At 43.3% G+C, this 19,269-nt stretch overlaps 1 protein-coding gene across 4 annotated transcripts in view; it reads left to right on the top strand.

The window, feature by feature from the left end:
* baiap2a (BAR/IMD domain containing adaptor protein 2a) overlaps positions 1 to 19,269 on the top strand; it is a 50,394-nt gene that overhangs the window by 7,394 nt on the left and 23,731 nt on the right. For all 4 annotated transcript variants that reach the window (XM_044051412.1, XM_044051414.1, XM_044051411.1 and 1 more), the window contains exons 2-3: positions 7,061 to 7,136; positions 9,717 to 9,803. In XM_044051412.1, coding sequence (XP_043907347.1) covers positions 7,061 to 7,136; positions 9,717 to 9,803 — 163 coding nt within the window. The remainder of the gene's footprint in view (positions 1 to 7,060; positions 7,137 to 9,716; positions 9,804 to 19,269) is intronic.

Below are 19,269 nucleotides of genomic sequence, written 5' to 3'. Positions count from 1 at the left end.
GCTGATATGCACCAAACTTGGTAGAAAGATTGGACATAGGTCAGGGGAGAGACCACTGAAATGTGTTATGTGTCCAGTTCAAAGGACATATGCAGGAACTATCATTAGCATGTCAAAAATAACAAATGTATTTTCTCAATTATTTAGGAAATAATACATGGATATTCATGAAAATCTGCAAAGAAATAATTGTCTTTTTGAAGTTATAAGTGTGTTTAGTACGGGTGCCTGCCTGTGGTTAAATAGACTGATGTATAGTAGTATTTATTGTACAGCTCCAACATAGTGCTGAACTTTGCTCTCTTCTTTGCTCTTCTTCATATGGTGTTCTTGGATTCGATCTTGGCCCTTACTGAAAGCACATGTTGTGCTTTCTTGCTTTCTGCAGTATTAGCAGTTTTTTTTTTTGTTTTTTTTAGGTACGCAAGGTTGGTGTATACCTGCCTGGCCTTTGCTCTCAATACTTTTATACCTCTCTGTGTGCTTTTCTGTACTTTTCTGATGTGTCTCCTTTGGAAAGGTCTCTAGCTCGTCTTTTAGGCATTGTAATAATTCCATCCCTTATGAGGAAGGTAAATCACTGACTTACTTGTGCCTATTTTTGAACGGGATCCTCAAATGAACTAGGCTTTCTCCGTGTGAAACATAATAAGATTTGGAATGCAACCTTTCACAAGTGCCTGTTCTCTTTCCAACACAGCATACAGGCCTGACATTCTCAGTGATGGCAGGGAGAGGAATTGTTAGGACATGGAAGCAATTTGTGATGAGCTGTGACCGGCCTTGGTACCAAACTGACTCACTTGGGAGAAGAGCCTAGGCCAACAGAAATAAACAGCTGTTAAAACAATAATCACACATACTCCACAGACTGCAACGCTGCCACATATTATCTACACAAACATGGATTTTGTATATGGATTTCACCTCATACAATTGCTTAACTCTCCGTCCTGCTTCATCCTCGCTTGTGTCCTCTTCTGTTATGCCGACTGTCATGTTCTCCCTCACAACATGCATGAACCTTCTCTTCTTCATCTTCCTCTTTTCCTCCTGCCCGGCAGCTCCATCTTCAACGTCCTTCGTCCAATATAATCACGTGACCAAGTCCTGTGCACGTGACCGAACCATCTCAACCTTGCTTCTCTTACTATATTTCCACACTGTTCAACCCGAGCTGTCCCTCAAATGCTGTTTAATTCAAATGTTCCTATTATGTACTGTATGTAAATAAATTGCATTTTTAGTTACTTTAGCAGCATATAGATCATTATACGCTTGATGTAGTCCTACAATTACATTATTTCAACAAATGTGTCTTCCACAAGTTCTGCTGCTGTTTTTAATTTAAAAGAAATGACACAATAGTACCATTGCACAATTACCAGTTTACACAGCAGCACAGTAAATAGTTTGTAGTAAAAAGGTCTCGCCCGTCTCCCAGCTCACCGAGAGATGTCACAAACACACACGCACACGACGGTGCTTCTTATTAAGAAAGAAAGGGCTAACTGTAGGCTGTCATTAGGTCTGTCCTCACATTATCCACTTTCTTTACATTCCTCTCTGATTACATTACTTGGCTCGGCTGCCTCTGCCGCCTGTCACTTTATGACATGCTCTCCTCGCAGCCCGTCCTCAAAAATATACTAATTGGTGGCTTCAGGAATCCTGATCTTGAGCATTTTTAGGCCTACAGCTGGTTGCTATGTAGAATGGGGGAGAAATCTGGATAAATGAGCAAGAGGAAGGGTAGAGGGGAACAGGTGATGGCATCCTGGCTTCTGATTGCGCGTGATTCCCTCTAATCAGCTGGTATTACTTTGAAATGACCCCCTTCTTTGCATGTCATTACTGTGTTTGCGTGTGTGACAGAAGTGACGAGAATGAGCAGAGACGGACGAGTGTGTCAGAGTTTGAACAGACGACTTTCGTTTACTTGAATTTCGTTTACTCTGACCTTGTTTCAAACAAGACAATAAGATAAATTCGGTTTGTTCGAGAGAGACATTCGAATCCTCATTTCCCTTTCATCTGCTGCCTTTTGTGCATGCGCTCCCGACTTCTTCATATCCTTCTGTGTCACTACCTCGCAGCACAATTGGGTGTCAGACAGATTTGATTCATTTTCCAGGAGACGTTCTCCCGTCCACCTTTTTAATTGTCTGCTTTAATTCATACCCCGCGTGCTGATAATGAAGTAATTCAGTTGCCGTGTAATGCGCAGCGTGTCCATGTCGCCAAAGGAAAAGATTACACTTGAGCAGCTGTGACATGTTTCTCATTTTATTATTCCTGATTGAAAGGTGATACAGAGAGGGGTTTTCTGAATGAGAAGGGATTACAAAGCTTTACCCCATAATAATTGAAATATTGCATCTGCACTTTTCATTTTGCATTTTTACTTAATCTCTCTCTCTCTCTCTCTCTCTGCCTCTCTCTCTCTGTGTCAATGCCTCCTGGCACCATTTCCCAATTAGCTACCACAATTAGGATACCTATGTAGTACAAGAGAATTGGGATGACAAATTTAGCAGCAATGGAAAAAGAAATGCCTCACTGGTTTCCCCTTAGCTGCATGACATGTAAAATGCAAAAAGTCTGAGACGTGCTGTAATTAACGCCTCACTTATTTACTTCTACTAGTTGCTGATTGTGAAATGATTTATCTTAAGTTGGTCCATGATTTCTGTGTGTGTGTGTGTGTGTGTGTGTGTTCGGCACCAGTCGTGTGTCAGCTTCCCTTGACCCCCTCAGTGGGAGAATGTGCCGTAATGATGCAGCACCGGGCTTTGCCTTGTTATGTAATCCTCCTACCGCTCTTTATTAGACGCCTTGTATTAATGTATGTGCACACATGCAGGAGAATGAGTGTGTCGGTGATGCACTCATTTATGTGACCATATCATGTTCCACGCGATGCACTTTACATCAGTAGCGGGTAAAGCTCGGGAACATTATGGAATAAACAATTCCTTAGCCACGTCCACAGGGACGTGTTAGTCTTTTATCTTCCCAGAGGCAGCAGAGAGTGGAGTGGGGGGGGGATACCTTGTTATGAGCGTTGTGCGCGTGAAGATGGGACTCTCCTCCAATTATTCTCCCATCCTATTAGACTAACAGAGCCAAATGGTAAATAAAGGCAGATAGTTTTTGCCGTCAAATTAGTTCACACTGCTCTGGTTTGTTGTAGTTTAGTAACACAAAATGCTAACCTGACGCCCTCTGTGAAAAACAAACCTGAAAACAAAATCTGCGGTGTATTTGTCTTATCTTCGATATTATGTTCTTTTCTTTTTTTTTGTGAATTTTGTTTAAAACACAAGTGTTGTGTTTTCGAAATAAGTTTCTCGCCATTATTCCTGAGAGCTGCTCAGTCGTTGCACAGTGAAGTGGCTGTGATTACATTTTGCTTGGGGACTAGACCCAGTTCACAGAAGGGTGGGAAGTTAATTGGGAGGGTGGTGACCTCTAATTTAAACCAACTAATGGCCAGGGGAAACTAAAGTAACACCTGACCTGTGTTTTTGCTTACTGTTGTTTTTGTGTTGCAATTTCACAGTGACTAAGGCAACATTTAAACCTTTTGTACACAATTTGCTGAGGTTGGCAATATGCCTCCAAACTGCAGTAAATCAACAACGTAATAGAAACTGTGGCTCCCTGTACCGTCTCAAAGACCTGAAGCTTTTCCAGTTCTATTAGTATGTTTTTATATTCTAAAATCAAGCAAGCAGTGAACTTGTTCTCTTTTTTTTTTCATCATTCTGTTTATATGAGCTTAAATGGCAGGTGAAGTAAGGTCGTCAGCATACTCTATTTCCGTTTTGACAAAATGGTTAATCACTAAATAATAATACATTAAATGGGAAATAAAAGGCATTGTTTGTCTCATGACTAGGGCCAATACCTGTTTGTGTCTGCTTGCATCTTTTTCTGCATCATTCCAATTATGTTTGTTTTATTTTGTTTGTTTCTGTATTGTAAGTGCAGATACAAGTGCAGGTATGCTGTGACATAGTAAAATAGTTACTGCCGGTAATGAAAGTATCAGTGATTTGTGTCTGACTCACTGCTATTTCTATTGGGGGTGTGTTGTGCTGCACTCAAACCACTTGAACTGCGATTCCTGACGGAATACACACCACATCAAGTGCGCGCACACCCACATGCGCAGTCGTATGATAATATTGGCTCTCATTAAAACAAAAAGAACCGCACACACACACACAAAACAAAAGATGGACAGTGAAGATGAAGGCAAAAGGAAAGATTCTGAGGTCTGGCTGACGGTATGATGAGGCATGTGGTGTTCAGGAATGGCTGGGGTTGTTTCAGGTTGACACCGGTGGCAACCTCCTCACTGCATCATTCTGCCTCAGTGTGGTTTCAGGCTAGAAGTAGATTATTAAGTGTTCTCCTGCAGTATTGATGGCTTTTGTGGGGACTGCTGCTGCAGCAGTGTTGTGTGTTGTCTCTGTCCCCTGGCTGTTCCTGACTGAGCTGACTGGGGAGCGGCTAATTGGAGGAAGCCCTGAAGGAGCACAGGAGGAGGATAGAGACGAGAGATAGACGAGCAGTAGAGGGAACGACGGTGGTGGAAGATGTCGGGCGTCTTGCTTTCGCTTCATTTGAAACCGACTCGGCCTGCAGTGTAGTAAGATACTGTACATCTGCTTTCATAATGAACGTGAGATCAGTCATTTAGGTTCTTATGGTCTAATGAAGAGCTATTCACACAGACTATTTATCATAATTACTTTTTTGTACAATACCAAGGTATGCTAATATTTTCAACACATAGTTATAGAATGAAATTACTTGTGAATGATTTCTCTTTGCGCCACAGTTTTGTCTACACATGCACATTCACACAGCGCATCTGCTGTGAATATAATACTTTTTACATCACACCCATTCACATTTAATGGTTCAGTGGTTTGCCCAAGGCCCACAGATGACAGAAACCAGGGATCAAACCACCGACTAGTACAGTAAACAAATGGCATATGTGCCACCAGTGGTACACGATGTTCCTCTACTGGTACTTGGATGAGTAGCAGAAATACTTGCTATGTACCGGGACACATGTGTGAGAAAGAGGGAAACAAGGGAGCAAATGATCTTAATGGGATTAATATATATCCAAGGTTTTGTCAGCCCATTTTTGCCAATGTATTTTCACGTTGGCCGTAATTGTAGTACTTCAAGTGCAAAGGCCTCAAGGCATCACCAGCTTTGTTGTTTTTATGTCATGACTCTGGATTGAACATTTGTATGTAACGCTCAAGTATGTGTTGAATAGACTTTTTTCAAAGCAGATGTTTTTTGACAAAAATAGTCAGACAAAAAGTAGCTCCACTCCAGATTTAAGAGAGCCTGGGTCATGCTATTGTTCAAATGAAAGGGTAGGTCATTAGCTTGTCTGTGCAGAGCGACAAAAAATGTGTCAACAAACGTGCTTGTTGTAGATTTTTTGGAGAGACGGCTATCATGCAGTGGCGACAGCTCTGAGACACCAAGTGAACTGATGTACTGTGTTGTATTTACATTTCATTACGTGCACTAGAACGGCATTAGAACATGTCACTAGTTCTTTCAGAATTCGTTTCATATTACCATAGCAACCTCCAAAGTAAAACCACTTGAAGCTCAGCTTCAGCTGTTCTCTATGGGACGGCACAGAATAGTTTTTTTTCACTGTGGTGAGTTTGGACAAATGCGGCAAAAACTTCATTTCCAGGGAAGCTGGGCTTCTACGAAAGTGGATGAGAGGGTGGGCAGTCTTAGACGCTGGGCTTCTGCATGATGATTGGAGGAACTGTCTAAAAGGTGGAACCACTTTTTGATTGACAGCGTTGCATTACATTACATGTCATTTAGCAGATGCTTTTATCCAAAGCGACCTACAAGGGAATTGAGTACAACCTGCCAGGGGTGGAGTTGCACTTGCAACCACGAAGTCTTTTTGCACACAGTGTACCGGTCTTAACCACTGAGCCACTCCACCCCTTTGCGTTGCAGAAACAGACACCACAGCAGAGCCTTTACTTCTGTGTGGATTTTGCGATGGAAGTCCGTAGACAAATAGCTGGTCGTTTTGTGTTACAGCCCATTTTCATTTGTACATGTACACACAAACACTATTATAGCATTTCAGCTTTACTTAATTATTGCTTTTCCTTGTTCTTTTTGTTTGTCTGTAGAATGTATGTAAGAATTTTTGTATAAATACCTGGCCCTAAAATGAGCTTCCCCTGTTTGAAAGACCAGCAACCACCACTGTTCATGGTGTCAAACGACTGTTGCCCAGGGAAGCTCCGCGTGGGAACTCGCTTAAAATGGAGGCAACAGCCGAATCGCAAGACCGCTGCTGTAAAATTTACACGGCTCTTCTCATTAGCAGCCATGGGGACCCTTCGTGTCCATCATCATAATCCATCTAATGCCCTAATTAAGCAGTTAATATAGCAATAGATGCTGTATTGATTCTTTGAAGCATTATTTAGATTCAGAAATATTCTTGGCAGCAGGATTGCATTATTTATACAATATTTTGCTGCTGATATTACCTTGCTTATAAAATCCCAACATCGTATTCTCAGCCCTGTATGAGTAGATGTGTCGTATCGCCGCATTCCTGCCAGTACACAGGCCTAGTAACTATACGCATCCCTGTCACGACACTTTTCAACCATCACTTTGTTTTGAGCCTGCTAGTTCATCATCCACCACCGTACTGCCCCCTCCCACCTGAACTATTCTCACTATCAGAGGGCAGGATGTGGGTGTATAAAGCTCTTTTCTGTCCTTTTATTAACATTCAAGACGAGCACTGACTGTGCCCAAAGATTCTGTCGATGGCTGTTTGCGTGAGACATATTTCGTGCAGCTGAGGGAGGTTTGTGTATGTCTGACAGATGGATAGAAAAGCAGGGACTGTAACAGGATGACAGGATTAATAAAACGGGGTGCAAGTATATTCTCTTTGCCCTTGACCACACTACGCTGATAAGTGAAACCTTCACCTCCCATCTATCTTTTTATCTTTTTTTTGTAGACCATCATGGAGCAGTTCAACCCCTGCTTACGGAACTTTGTTGCCATGGGGAAGAACTATGAGAAAGCCCTCGCCAGTAAGTATTTTTTTTTTTTCTCATTTATTTTCTCTGCATTCCCTGTTTTGCTGCAGGTTCAGGCACACCGCCAGAGCAGCACTTTCCCTGTTTATTATTCTTCCTCTCTTTCCTCCTGTACGTATCTGTCTCCCTATATGTCCTCTTGTTTCACTAAAAAGAAGGACGATATTTATCCTCCTGCCAAATGAGCAGGTCTTTATCACGTGGTGCACAGTCTCATGGCGTGCTATTCAGGGAAACACAAAATGCCACTAAAAAGCCAGATTTGCTCGACCCAGAGGTCTAAAAGGCTTTGATTTGCAGGGGATGGGGAGACACACGTCCACCCACATGATGCAATCACTCACATTAACACTGAAAATGACAAAAGGGCTTCATTGGTAGGCTTTCTAGATCTGAACGTTGGGATTTATTTATTTTTTTGTTTACGACACAGCAGTTAGTCGCTAAATCTCACAGCACCCGGTAAGTGTAAAAGCAACAGATGCAATACAACTGACTGAGTCCAACTGCCTGGCAAACACAGTCTGGAGCTTATTGTGCAATCCTTATGACAGCATGAAGAGGATGAGGCAGGTACATGGAATGGTAGAGTTGGTTCTTCCTCCCCTTCTGCTCCTCCCCGACTGGTTTGTCCGTCCGAGATGCGATAATCCCGTCTGTCTGTTGCTGTGAGCCCCTCACCCCACATGTCATTTGTTAAAGTAAAGTATCCTTATACATCCAGCTTATACACTAAGCCACCCTTCAATTTTGCATGCACACACCCACCCTTCAAAAGCAGCATCGGTAATGAAGTGCCATTTACTGTACTTGGAGATCTCTTTGAAAATGTGCTGCAGCTCCCACTCACTCAAAAACACATGTATGTACTCGCAATTTACAGTCGCTCTCTCACTCACTCACTCACTCACTCACTCACTTACTCACAGTTTACCACATCAAGCGAGGCAGGGGGTCTGTTTGGCATAATGGGGAGAAATCAGCTGTGATGCTCTGGGGGCTCGGCTCTCAGTTCTCAGGTGTTCCCCAGCATGAGCGGAAGGAAGAACCCCACAGCATCTTATGCCGTTGACTCAGCTGTAATTGGGATTAGCATTAGCATATGTCCCTCAGTCTCGAGGCAGAGCTGTGAGGCTTCCAGCCCGGGAGACTTCCTCTATCGCAGGGCTACATCTGTTTGCTAGAATTAGCCTGCCCCTGCCAGGCTATTGTTGTGACTGTGTTTCTCACCTGGCAGCTGTCTGCAGGCACAGGGCCCATCTGTCACCTGGACTGATGTTGAATTCACCTCCAAAACGCAACAGCCATGACTCACCGGAGATGGACTGATTGGCAGTCTGTGTGACAGTGGGGCAGAAATCACTGGACACGGACTCTGTCCTGTTTGACCTTTGCTGCCTTGCGCTGGCCTGCAGTCGAAATAATGGGGGCCAGAGGTTGGTTATTGATCTGTGTAGTCAGGAATACTCGTGGTCTTTTAAGTCGGCAACGGAGAATAGGAGATGTTAGTGCTGATTAGATTACATTTACAGCTGAAGCATTGTGTGATGGATGTGTGTCGCACATGTGACCCCTAGTTTAAGGGATCCTTGATGAATCCGTTTATCGGTGAACAGATTAGTTTGAGAGGTCGGGAAACGCACAATACGGGCCGCGTGGTTGGTGTAGTGGTTAACACTCGTGCCTTTCCAGCAAGAAGACCTTGTTTGTGACCCAGTCGGAACGAGTGCTTTTCTGCATGGACTTTGCCTGTTCTCCCACAGTACAAAAACTTCAGATTTGGGGATTAGGCAAATTGATCATAGGTGTGAGTGTAACTAGGAATGGTTGTAGTCCAGGGTGTACTCTGCCTTTCACCTTTTGTCAGCTGGGATTGGCGAGATTGGCAGCCAGTGATCCTCATGTGGAGGATAAAGCAGTACAAGACCAGTGAGTGATGAGTGAGTGAGGAAACACGATACATTTATGGGCCGTTACAGTTGTGGTATTGATAATGATTCCTTGCGGCTCAGAATAAGACCAACACCTAACAGCCGATGTATGGTGCTGGAGAGAAGACCTGTATACCAAAGATTGCTCTAAAATGGAGGCCACCTGGAAAATGTAAGCAAGCTGACCCGCGAGACTGTATTTAAAAAAGAAAAACGTATCTCACTGGCAGCAGCTTTAATTAAAAAACTCTAAATGGGAAACTTAACACCTTGGGGTTACATTAAAATAAACCAGCTTCTCTTTCCAGTTGGATAATAACCAGTAAACAAAAAAAGAAAATAGTTTTTAGTCGTCGTTCACCCAGCAAGCACAGATAATCTGTCTGAAAATAATTTCCTCCTTGCAATCAAGCATGCAGAGTGCCAACAATGAGATGATGTTGAGTAATTAGGAGGAATCATCAGTGGTGATGGCAAGAAGCTGTGATTCACTACATGGAATATGTTTTGAGGGGAAGATGGAAGAAAAGAGTGTTTTTTCCTATTTATTTATTTGACGTCACTGGTCAAAAAGATGTCCGCTCAGTTAACACAATTCAAAAGATGCACTGTTTTTGTAACCTTTACATTTTTTTGCTTGTAGGTGTGACGTTTGCTGCCAAAGGCTACTTTGATGCTCTGGTCAGAATGGGTGAACTGGCCAGTGAAAGTCAAGGATCCAAAGATTTGGGTAAGTGACTGATGTGCATACCTGATGACTTCTATTTGTTTCCATGGTCACGCTGACTTTCAGCAACACCAATGGCACTTTCTACACTTTCATGCACATATTCATATTGCATCCACTTTCTGTGTAAAAATGTAGCAGTTGAACCCGAATGCCACTCAGAGAGAGAGTGTGTGGGTTGGTACAGGAGGCGTTTTTTAATGAGATTTTTTTTTTTTTTACTGAATCATTTCAGTCCTGAAGCAGTTTGTTGTTATATTCTTTCTGAAAGAAATAACTTTTTTTTTTTTGGACCTCATTTTGTCAGAGAAATGTCATCAGAGAAAGAAACGGGTAACAGTGATGAGATGAATGCGGCGCTGACAGCACAGTGAAGTGGGAGCTGTACATCATTTATTTACAGCGGTGTAGACGACGCTCATCCAAACTGATGATTGGATTTTTAAAAAAAAATGTTTTTTTTTCCATGCAACTGGTAGGAGTTTGCCAGTTTGTTGTATATGCAGTATAATATGATTTTTGTGTGGAAAATTGTATCCGTGCAGCAGATGTGAGACGCGTGCATGTCATGACAATTAGGTGCGTCTGCCTATATCTGCGTCGTCTGTCTCCAAATATAAAGGTCAATTGGAGAAGCGACACCTGGTCCTCTCATAGTGAGTTGTTTCCTAGGTGATCGGAGCCTGTGAGTGCATCTGTATTCCAGCCCATGGGAAATCAGCTCTTGTTTGGAGAGAGTCCCTTTTTTTTGTGTGTGTGATTGTGCTTTCGACGGCTTGATCTGTGTAGAAGTAGCTGTTGATTTGACAGGGATTTCGCTGTGTTGGAGCTGGATAAAGGCTGGGTTTCCATCAGGGGAGTGACATGAAAGTTCTTCTCGGGATATTTTATTCAGTAAGCAATCCCCCTGCTCTCAGTCTCCATCTCGCAAAGTCTGTCAAGGTTTTTCTATTGATTTCTAAGTTGAACCGAGCCCCGCTTACAGTAGCAAAACCAAGCCGGTCGTTCCTCACCTGCACTTGTCATTAACGAAAGTGTGTGTGTGTGTGTGTGTGTGTATCAATGCACTCACCTCTTTGTCACACCGAGAGAACAGAAAACTGATTATATTTTCATAAATCCAGCCCGGAGGAAGTTCTGCAAGGCTCTGGATATTTGAAATGACTCATTCTCTCAGTCAAACAACTCATCTCGTCTGTCAGTAACTCCGTCTACTTATGTTTGTGTTCATCAAGCGACGGCAGAGACTGAATCGATTTGTGCTCTTCTGAAAAAGGGAAAAATGCAGGCTTAATGGAAGGTATTGTTCACTGTGGACAGTGTACCAACTCCTGACCACCCAGTGCTGGTCTGTGTGTACCACTGAAGTTCCCAGGGGAAGGGTTGGTCTGGCTTTATTTTCCAGCCATGTGGAGGTTTTTGTTCTATTTGGCCACACCCTGAGCTCTATGCCAGGGCCTTGACCCTCTTTCTGATTATGTGTCGGGGTGAGCTCAGAACTTCCTGTTTGACAGAATATATAAATATCCTCACGTTGGAGGAAAACATTGTCCCGGAGGTCAGCCAAACAAACCACAGCCTTTTGCATTTTGTTTGACAGCAGATATCATTGCAGTATATTGGTTTGACTCCTAAACCCCCCTAATCGTTTCAAACTGGACCTTTTTAAAGTGCATAAAGACTGTAATTTGTCTCAGTTGCTAATGTCTGTATTTATGGATACTTTTGGCACTTTTCCACCACCCAGTTGCGGCACGGCTCTGTGTGCGGCGCAAATCTGCCCTTCTTTGCTTTTCCATTAGCGATAGTACCTGGTTCCTGATCCTTTTTTTACTACCTGCTCTGACAAGATTCCAAGCGAGCTGAGCCAATACTAAACTTGACTGTGTCACGAACGCAACGTCCGACGCTGGAATCGAACCCAATGCCGGGCTTAAAAATCCTGAACACATTCGTTAATCTCCATCATTTAGCAGGGAAATGTATAAAATCTCAACATTTTACAGAGGAGTCTCTTGGTGTATTTAGCGACGGGCACTGCCAGAAAGCCTCGATTGCTAGCGGTGACCCGCATCACAACCCCTTCCGCCGTATTTCATTAAGTCATACAAGTCACAAGTCGCTACTGTTAAGCAATGGAAAACGTGCCGTGCCGTGTCAGTGGAAGAAAAGTGCCATTTATGGATAGCATCTCCACTGAGGTGACACTGATGCTCACATACGAATGTGCATACAGGAGTTTGAGTTCTAATTGCCTTTTAATGCATACACGCATGCACACAACAAAAAAAAACCAAACCACAGTCTGTTGCTGATTGCATAATCAACACATAAACCAAACGCTGGCTCCTTTTAGAACACAGTGTGTTCCTACAGGAATCCACCCTGGTTTGTGTACATACTATATACTGTATGCATGATGGAGGTTGTGTGCGCTTTCTGTGCATAAATCTTCTTGTGTGATTGTTGTGTGTTTATGCAGGGCGAGGGCTCTTTTAATCCACTTGTGTATATCTCTGCCTAAAAAGACAGAGCCCCCCTCCCCCTCCCCCTCTCTCTTTCTCTCTCTCTCTCTCCAGCCCCACTACTCCCACACTGCCTCCCACATATCCTCCTCTGGTTGGGCTAATCATCGCCTGTCACTTTGCCGCCCACTCACAAATGCACACACATGCATGCACTCCAACGCACGCACACACTCACACACCTGCTCTTCCCCAAGTCTCCCTCCCTCTGTTTCTGCCATCCTCCTCCTCTTTTTTATTCCTCTTCAAGTAGAAGGAGTTGAGCACTTATTATACCTCGGTGACATTTATGGCTTTCCAAAACCTTCGAGGGAAATACGGGAAACCCGGGGTTTATGGGTTTAGAGATACTTTTGACCATCCCACCCAACAAGCTGTGCTCCATTGGGATTGTTATTTACTTATAATGTCTGCAGCCGAAGAAGCAATTCACACGTTCTCATCTCCTCTGAAGATGTCTTTCATCATCCTTGGAGCTTCTTCATCTTGTGCTGTGACTGACATAAGCTATAGGCCATTTTCTTTCCCCCACATTATGAAAACCTTTGATTGGCTCAAACGGAGTGTGCTTGGCAAAATGGAAAATGAATATATGTAAAACTTCAATGTGATGTGTCCCTGTACAAGATACACAACCCCAAGTTGCTACTGGAGGCTGTGCTGGCGCTGTGTATGAATTAGCTACCAACTTTTCAGTTTACCTTGAGGTTGTTATGTGCCAACTAACAGTAAAAACAATAAAAAATACTTTGCTGCTGTTTAGAATACTACCACAAAAGATAAATAAAAATGCTTGAATAAAATTGAGTCGGTGAGGTCATCAGTACCTTTACTCTTAGGGGGAAAAGAAAGAAAATAAATATGATAGACGAGGGTAAACCTTACTCCTTTTAATCTTCAGTAAGGCAGTGCATCAGGAATGCATCAAACTGTCTTGTAGCTGAGGGGCTGAAAATGTAAACAAGACTGCTGGCGGTAATGCACCATTAGTGCCAATTAATTAACATGAAGAAAGAAGTAAACAAGTGGAAAGAGTACTGCTCGGTTGCAACTTTGGACTGTGAAATGGAATAACACACAGTCGAGGATCTCGCAGCAGAGAGCGAAGATGAATCAAAACCTTATTTTTAAACACCGAGCAACTTTTTTAATCCCTCCCTTCCCAATTTGGTGAGGTGGTAACAAACACGTTTTCCTGTGGGGTGGCAAAAATCACGAGCAACGTGTTTATCACTTTACAGGGACTTTCATGTTAAAAGGCAAGACTACGACGCGCTCCTGCGATACGCGCGTTTTACAATCTTTGTCTTGGTTTCTTCGAGAGAGTGAAATACTCCTGTTCCTTTTCAGAAGGCGTTACATCATCATCATCAGCAGCAGCAGCAGCCATGTCGCTCTGATGTTTACCCAGCAGAGATGGGTAGAAAGCAAGATGTCTCACTCCGTGTATATAAAGATAAATGATGTTCTGGTCCACAGCGTGAAAAAGCCGAGTGATGAAGTAACCGACAATTCCTGACGGTTAAATTAGTCTGCGACTAAATGTGTCATCTATTAATCGTTGCAGCGAGGGCTGCTCCATTATGTAAAAAATAATAATCACGATTGATTATTATTTTCAAAATTCAATTTACGATTATTTCAAATGATTACTCGTTGACTTGAACTTGAAACAATAATGGAATTTATTGCGCATAAATTATGTCATTTTTGAATTGACATTAAATATCTTTACTCACGCTGCACATTTAACCGTGGGGAACATACGATTACTTTGTTTTTGTGTGAATGAGTGAATGGCTCAACAACTGCAGTGGAAGAGCAGGTCACCTTCATCCAGAAGGTTGGGGTTCGATCCCCTGCTCCACTATTCTACATGCAGATGTGGCAAGTTGCAAGGGTTCGAACAGGTGTGTCCAAACCTTTTTTAACATTTGATAATGTGAAGATGTGGTCCCTTTTTTTTTTCCAAACACTAAATGTTTGCCTTTCTATCACATGTGGAGTCAGATATCATAATAACATTATAATAAAAGGTGAATGGGTTGCAAACCCAGGGATTTGGTTTCAAAGTGCAAATGGGGGTGTGCGATGAAAGAAAAAAAAAACACTACACAGAGATGTGCTTTATGAATTTACATGGATTCTAAGTATCTAATTGTGAGCGCAGTAACATCACAGAGGTTTCTGTTATAATCAGGGCAGAAAGACGAATATTCAAAGCAAAACAACAATGATCCACGTCCTTGTTATGACTGATGTTCTGGTGCAACAATGGCGGCCTGTTTTCAGACTTACTGGTAAGATCGGCTTGCTTTTAATGTCCTTAGGTGAAACACAGTCCTGCTTGTGTTTCACTGTTTAAAGATATAATACACCACAGTATGTTAAATCCGAGGTGGCTTTCCAGTCCACCCTGTCCTAACAATTAAATAAACTCCCTCTTGACATTTTAGCTGGAAAAAAAGCAAAAAAAAAAAAAAAGAAAAGCTGAACAGGAATGTAAGGCACTCACAGTTCAGCCTCTCCAGCCAGAATAAATCAAATAACTTCCCCCCCACCCCTCTTATTGACTCTTGCAACCTCACTAATTGCCACATTTTAATAACACACGTGTATGATTCAGCACAAAGCAGTGCCTTCTGGGAAATTACATGTGTTAGGTATTTAAAAAGCAAAAAGAAAAGTAGGCCGTAATAAACTGAACTCACGCAGTGAAGTTGCTGCTGGAAATGGGGCCCATGGGAAAATCTCCCTAGAACATTCTCAAGGGGGAAATAAGGCATCAGAATTGTTGTGGTTTATTTATCGAGGATACGACTTTTGTATCCCTGCTGGTAAAAGGACGCCATCTATAATATCTATTAAGAGTTGAGGGTAGTGGTGGTGGATGAAGTATTGTAAACTGTATTTATCTTATGAATGAGCAGTGCACTTACTGTAAGCATGCAGCTCTCCCTCTCTCTCTCTGTCTGTGTGTGTGTGTGTGTGTGTGTGTGTGTCTCTCTCTCTCCGTTTCCCCTCTCCGTCACTCTGTCTTCAGTCTGGCCTACCTCTCTCCTCCTCCAGCACCTGCCCCTGTTTAAATGAGAGCAGATGAGCTCTTTTCTTAGCTCTGTGCCTCCATCCCAGGGGTCCCTGCCTTCTCCTGCTCTATTTCGGAGACACGCGCTGCATGATGGGAAGCCAGTGGCCCCCACATGCTTGTTCTACACACACTCACATTGCCCTTCATTTGTTCACAGCAGTGGCATGTGCTGAAGGTGAGATCCAGCTGGGATGACACGAACAGGACTTCCCATAGACTCTCTCTCTCACACACACACGCAGGCATGTGCACACATGTCAGAATATTTAATGTAATGTGTCTGATCTAACCAGTATTTCCACAGCTTTGGCGGTTTCGTATTGTGATGCCTTTAAATTAGCAATTAGTAAATGAATATATATAATAACGTGCTATATTTTGCATCATGTCCAATGCGCGCGCCCCCACCCCCCCGAAAGTGTGATTGCGTCGACCTGTTATTCTCATTCAGTCGGCCCGCTCTGAAAATGGGTTGTAATCTAAAATCTTCCGTCGCAGTCTGCACACTCGCACGTTAGTCCCAGCGTGACTGTGAGCAAACACACACAGTATTAGGGCCATAAAATATTAATGACATTTTTCAAGAATTGCAAAGTGCCTGATTCACATATTTTTAAATGGAGTAAAATGTGAATAGATGCTCGTTTATGTCCTAGTATTGGTAAAAACAAACAAACAAACAAACATGTGACCTCATTAAAGGACTCCAAAGGTTTGGCGTAATCTTGCAGCATAGACCCAGAGAGATGTGTGAAACTACCATTCTTCCATATTCAAACTTGAATATGCTCTGACCGTGTGTAAAGACCCTCGCTGACCTTATTTCTCCGAGCTTACTTACTGGATCAGGTAACACACACACACACACACTTTTCACTCTGCCCCTCCTTAAATCTCCATACCTCAACAGGTAGCTACATGACTCTGCTCTTTCCCAAATTGCCTCCACCACTCAACTGCAACCAGCTTTGGAGAAATCAGCAGTATGGCGAAAAAGAAATGAAATGTTTCGTTTCCTCATTGACATATTCTAAGGGGAGTTTTCTTTTTTATTGCCACTTTTTTTTTTTCTTTTTTTTGTCTTCACTTCCATGCTGTGGTTTCACAGGAAGTGTACTCGCACATACACACACACACACACACACACACACACACACACGGTCCACCCTGAGTCACAGCTATTACCATGTCTCACACGTTACCCCGCTGTTCCATAATACTCTCAACCTTGTTTGTTTCCCTCGTGACATTCAGTAGCATCCAGACAGGCGGCGTTAACATCACCGTGCTGTTAAAGCACGCACACACACACACACACACACCCGTGCACTTTACACAGGTGACTCTCCAGGTGGGATTCCCTCCCTCTTGGGAGTAGATGCTGATGTAATGATAGCTGATAGCCAGGGTGTTTTTGGAACAGCATTTTAGTAAAGCAGCACTTTGCAGCTGCTGCCCCTCATCTTGCAACTTCTCCCATGGCAACGACCCTAGCATTATCCTGCTTCCATGACAACCCGTAGTGAATCCAGCTTGACCTTCACCAATGATTCAGTGTCTCTACATCCACCTCCATTCTCACCCTCCCTCCAGCTTGTCTCTTGTTCTCTCTCTCTCTTCAATGTCGCAAACTTCCACCTTTCATGTTTTTTCCACTCCATAGCCCACATTCATTTTTTTTTCTTTTCCTCCTCTCCCTCTCTATCCCTATCTCTCTCACTACCTGTGTGGGCGTATCATCGCTGCTGTTACACAAGTAGTTGATCCGTCTACACAAGCTGATGTCATACTTGAGGGGACAGTCTGTCCGTATGCGTCCTGTGTTCAGGCTCCCTCGTCTGACTCAGTGGTTTAAGCCAACAGGCATGTGGCTGCTTGTTGCTGTGCTGCAAGGTGCAGATCCGCTTGAGCTCACCTCCCGACAAAGAAGCTATTGTTTTCTCTCAGCCAGGGACGCAGGCGTAGTTATAAAGTAAACTGGGAAATATTGATACAAGCGTGACAAGTCTTTTAATGGGATGTATTATGCATGTGTGTGCGTGTGTGCATCGGCGACAGACGGTTGCACGCTTTTTGTGCAGGTTGAAGAGCTCGTCGCCGCGGCTCTGGACAGGTCATGTCACTTTTTGAGCAGGTATGCGGTAATCCCTGTCAGGCCAGAAGCTTTTTCACCTCGTCCCACGGGTTGTGTCATGCCTGCAAACAATAACATTGCACAACATGTTCAGTTTTCTTGTGTCTTTATTCATTTCTTGGTAGGATTCTCTGTTGCTAACTGCGCACGAAGGTTGCAGTGCAATTTTCTGTTACTGTTGTTGTGGGATATGATATCGAAGTTGCCATGGTAACTATTTGCATCTCCAAAGTGTGATGATTTTTTTTTTCCTTTTTTCCTCCCTTTGATGCTTTGGCATTGTACATTGCGCAGTAATGAAACTGCAGATGACAGGATGAGATCTGTCGCTTATTCATTCATCCTTTAGCTCTCTGGCTTCTCGTAAACGCCTCGTCCTGCTGCCAGTTCACCTGACAGGCATGTGTGTGCTTGTGTGTGTCGAAGTGGTGGCTGCTCGTTTAATTTAATTGATCCAGCTAGTTGGAGCCGCCGGCACAAATGCCAGGGTTTCTAAGCCTAAAGGGCTGTGATCAGGGATGAGTATCCGTAAGCTGCTTAACAGGGAGACAGGGTGCCTTGGCCTGCTTCTCCGCTACTGTGAGCCACAGGATCAGCAGGCAGGTTGCCCCATGAGCAAAAGGCCCGGCAGTCTTGGGTTTGCAGCAGCAGTTTTAAGGGCAGTGACTGCATGTTCTCAGCCAACAGCAACCGAGCACTCCCTGAACAGCTGCTTGACTACATGCCTGGATGTGCCAGTCACACAACTGCTCCTGTTTCCTTCACCACGCAGCTCCATTCAGTTTCCTGGATGTAGTCTGGACAGATATACAACACGTAACTTACTTTAGTAGCTTAGAAACAACATAAAAAGGCTGCATGGCTTCTCTCTCTCTGTGTATATGTGGAAATATGTGAGAGCGGGTTAAGGAAGAGGTCATAGATGCCACACTGTTTTGGTAATTGCTCAGAAGTCCACAGGGGGTGATAGAGGTTCTGTACTGGTGCTTTGACAAATTGCTTATGGAACACTATAGTTTAGCTGTAATTGGATATGAACATATGTTATCAACAGTGTGGTCTGGTCATCCAAGCAGATCCTAATATCAAAATGCATGTTCAATTCTGCATACAACAATAATATGCTGCTTCATGATGAACAATTTATTCAACTTAATTCTACATACTAAAGGGGGTTGAAGCAAAAAAAAAAAAAAATACCAACGTCATAACAAAAAATATCAGAGCACGTTGCTTTTTTTTACTTTTACCTTTTTACCTTTTACCTAGGTTTTTGTGGATTAATTGCTGTGCACATTGTATTTTCTCCTTTTCCCTCCTCTCCCTCTAAAGCTTCAACCTGCTTCGCTGCATTTATGTCCCACCTCTTTTTTGTTTCCCGCCTCCTTTGCCACAGTCACTTGAGTGTTTGTCTGTCTGCTGTAGTTTTTGTACTCGCTGGCTGTCGGGGGCGGGGACCACTCCAAAGCTCTTTGGCGAAATCAGTTTGTTTCTGAAAACACTTCTCCGAAGAAGCTGTAATTTCACTTGGCAATCGTTTTGACATGTACTCCTTCCAGGTCAGATTTCAAAGAGTGACATGGTGAATAGAAGAAGGGGCGGGGCGAAAGGAATCAGTGCACAGTTAGGTGTTGCGCTTCTCTATGCAGCTCCTTCTCCACCACAAAATGCCCACATGTGTTCTTTTTTTCAGCAAGCCTAAAAGTAGCTGCAACAAAACAG

This window comes from Solea senegalensis, linkage group LG19 (assembly GCF_019176455.1).
Source record: "Solea senegalensis isolate Sse05_10M linkage group LG19, IFAPA_SoseM_1, whole genome shotgun sequence".
NCBI lineage: Eukaryota > Metazoa > Chordata > Actinopteri > Pleuronectiformes > Soleidae > Solea > Solea senegalensis.
The sequence above is the reverse complement of the archived record's forward strand: the minus strand, read 5'-3'. Positions and strand labels throughout refer to the sequence as shown.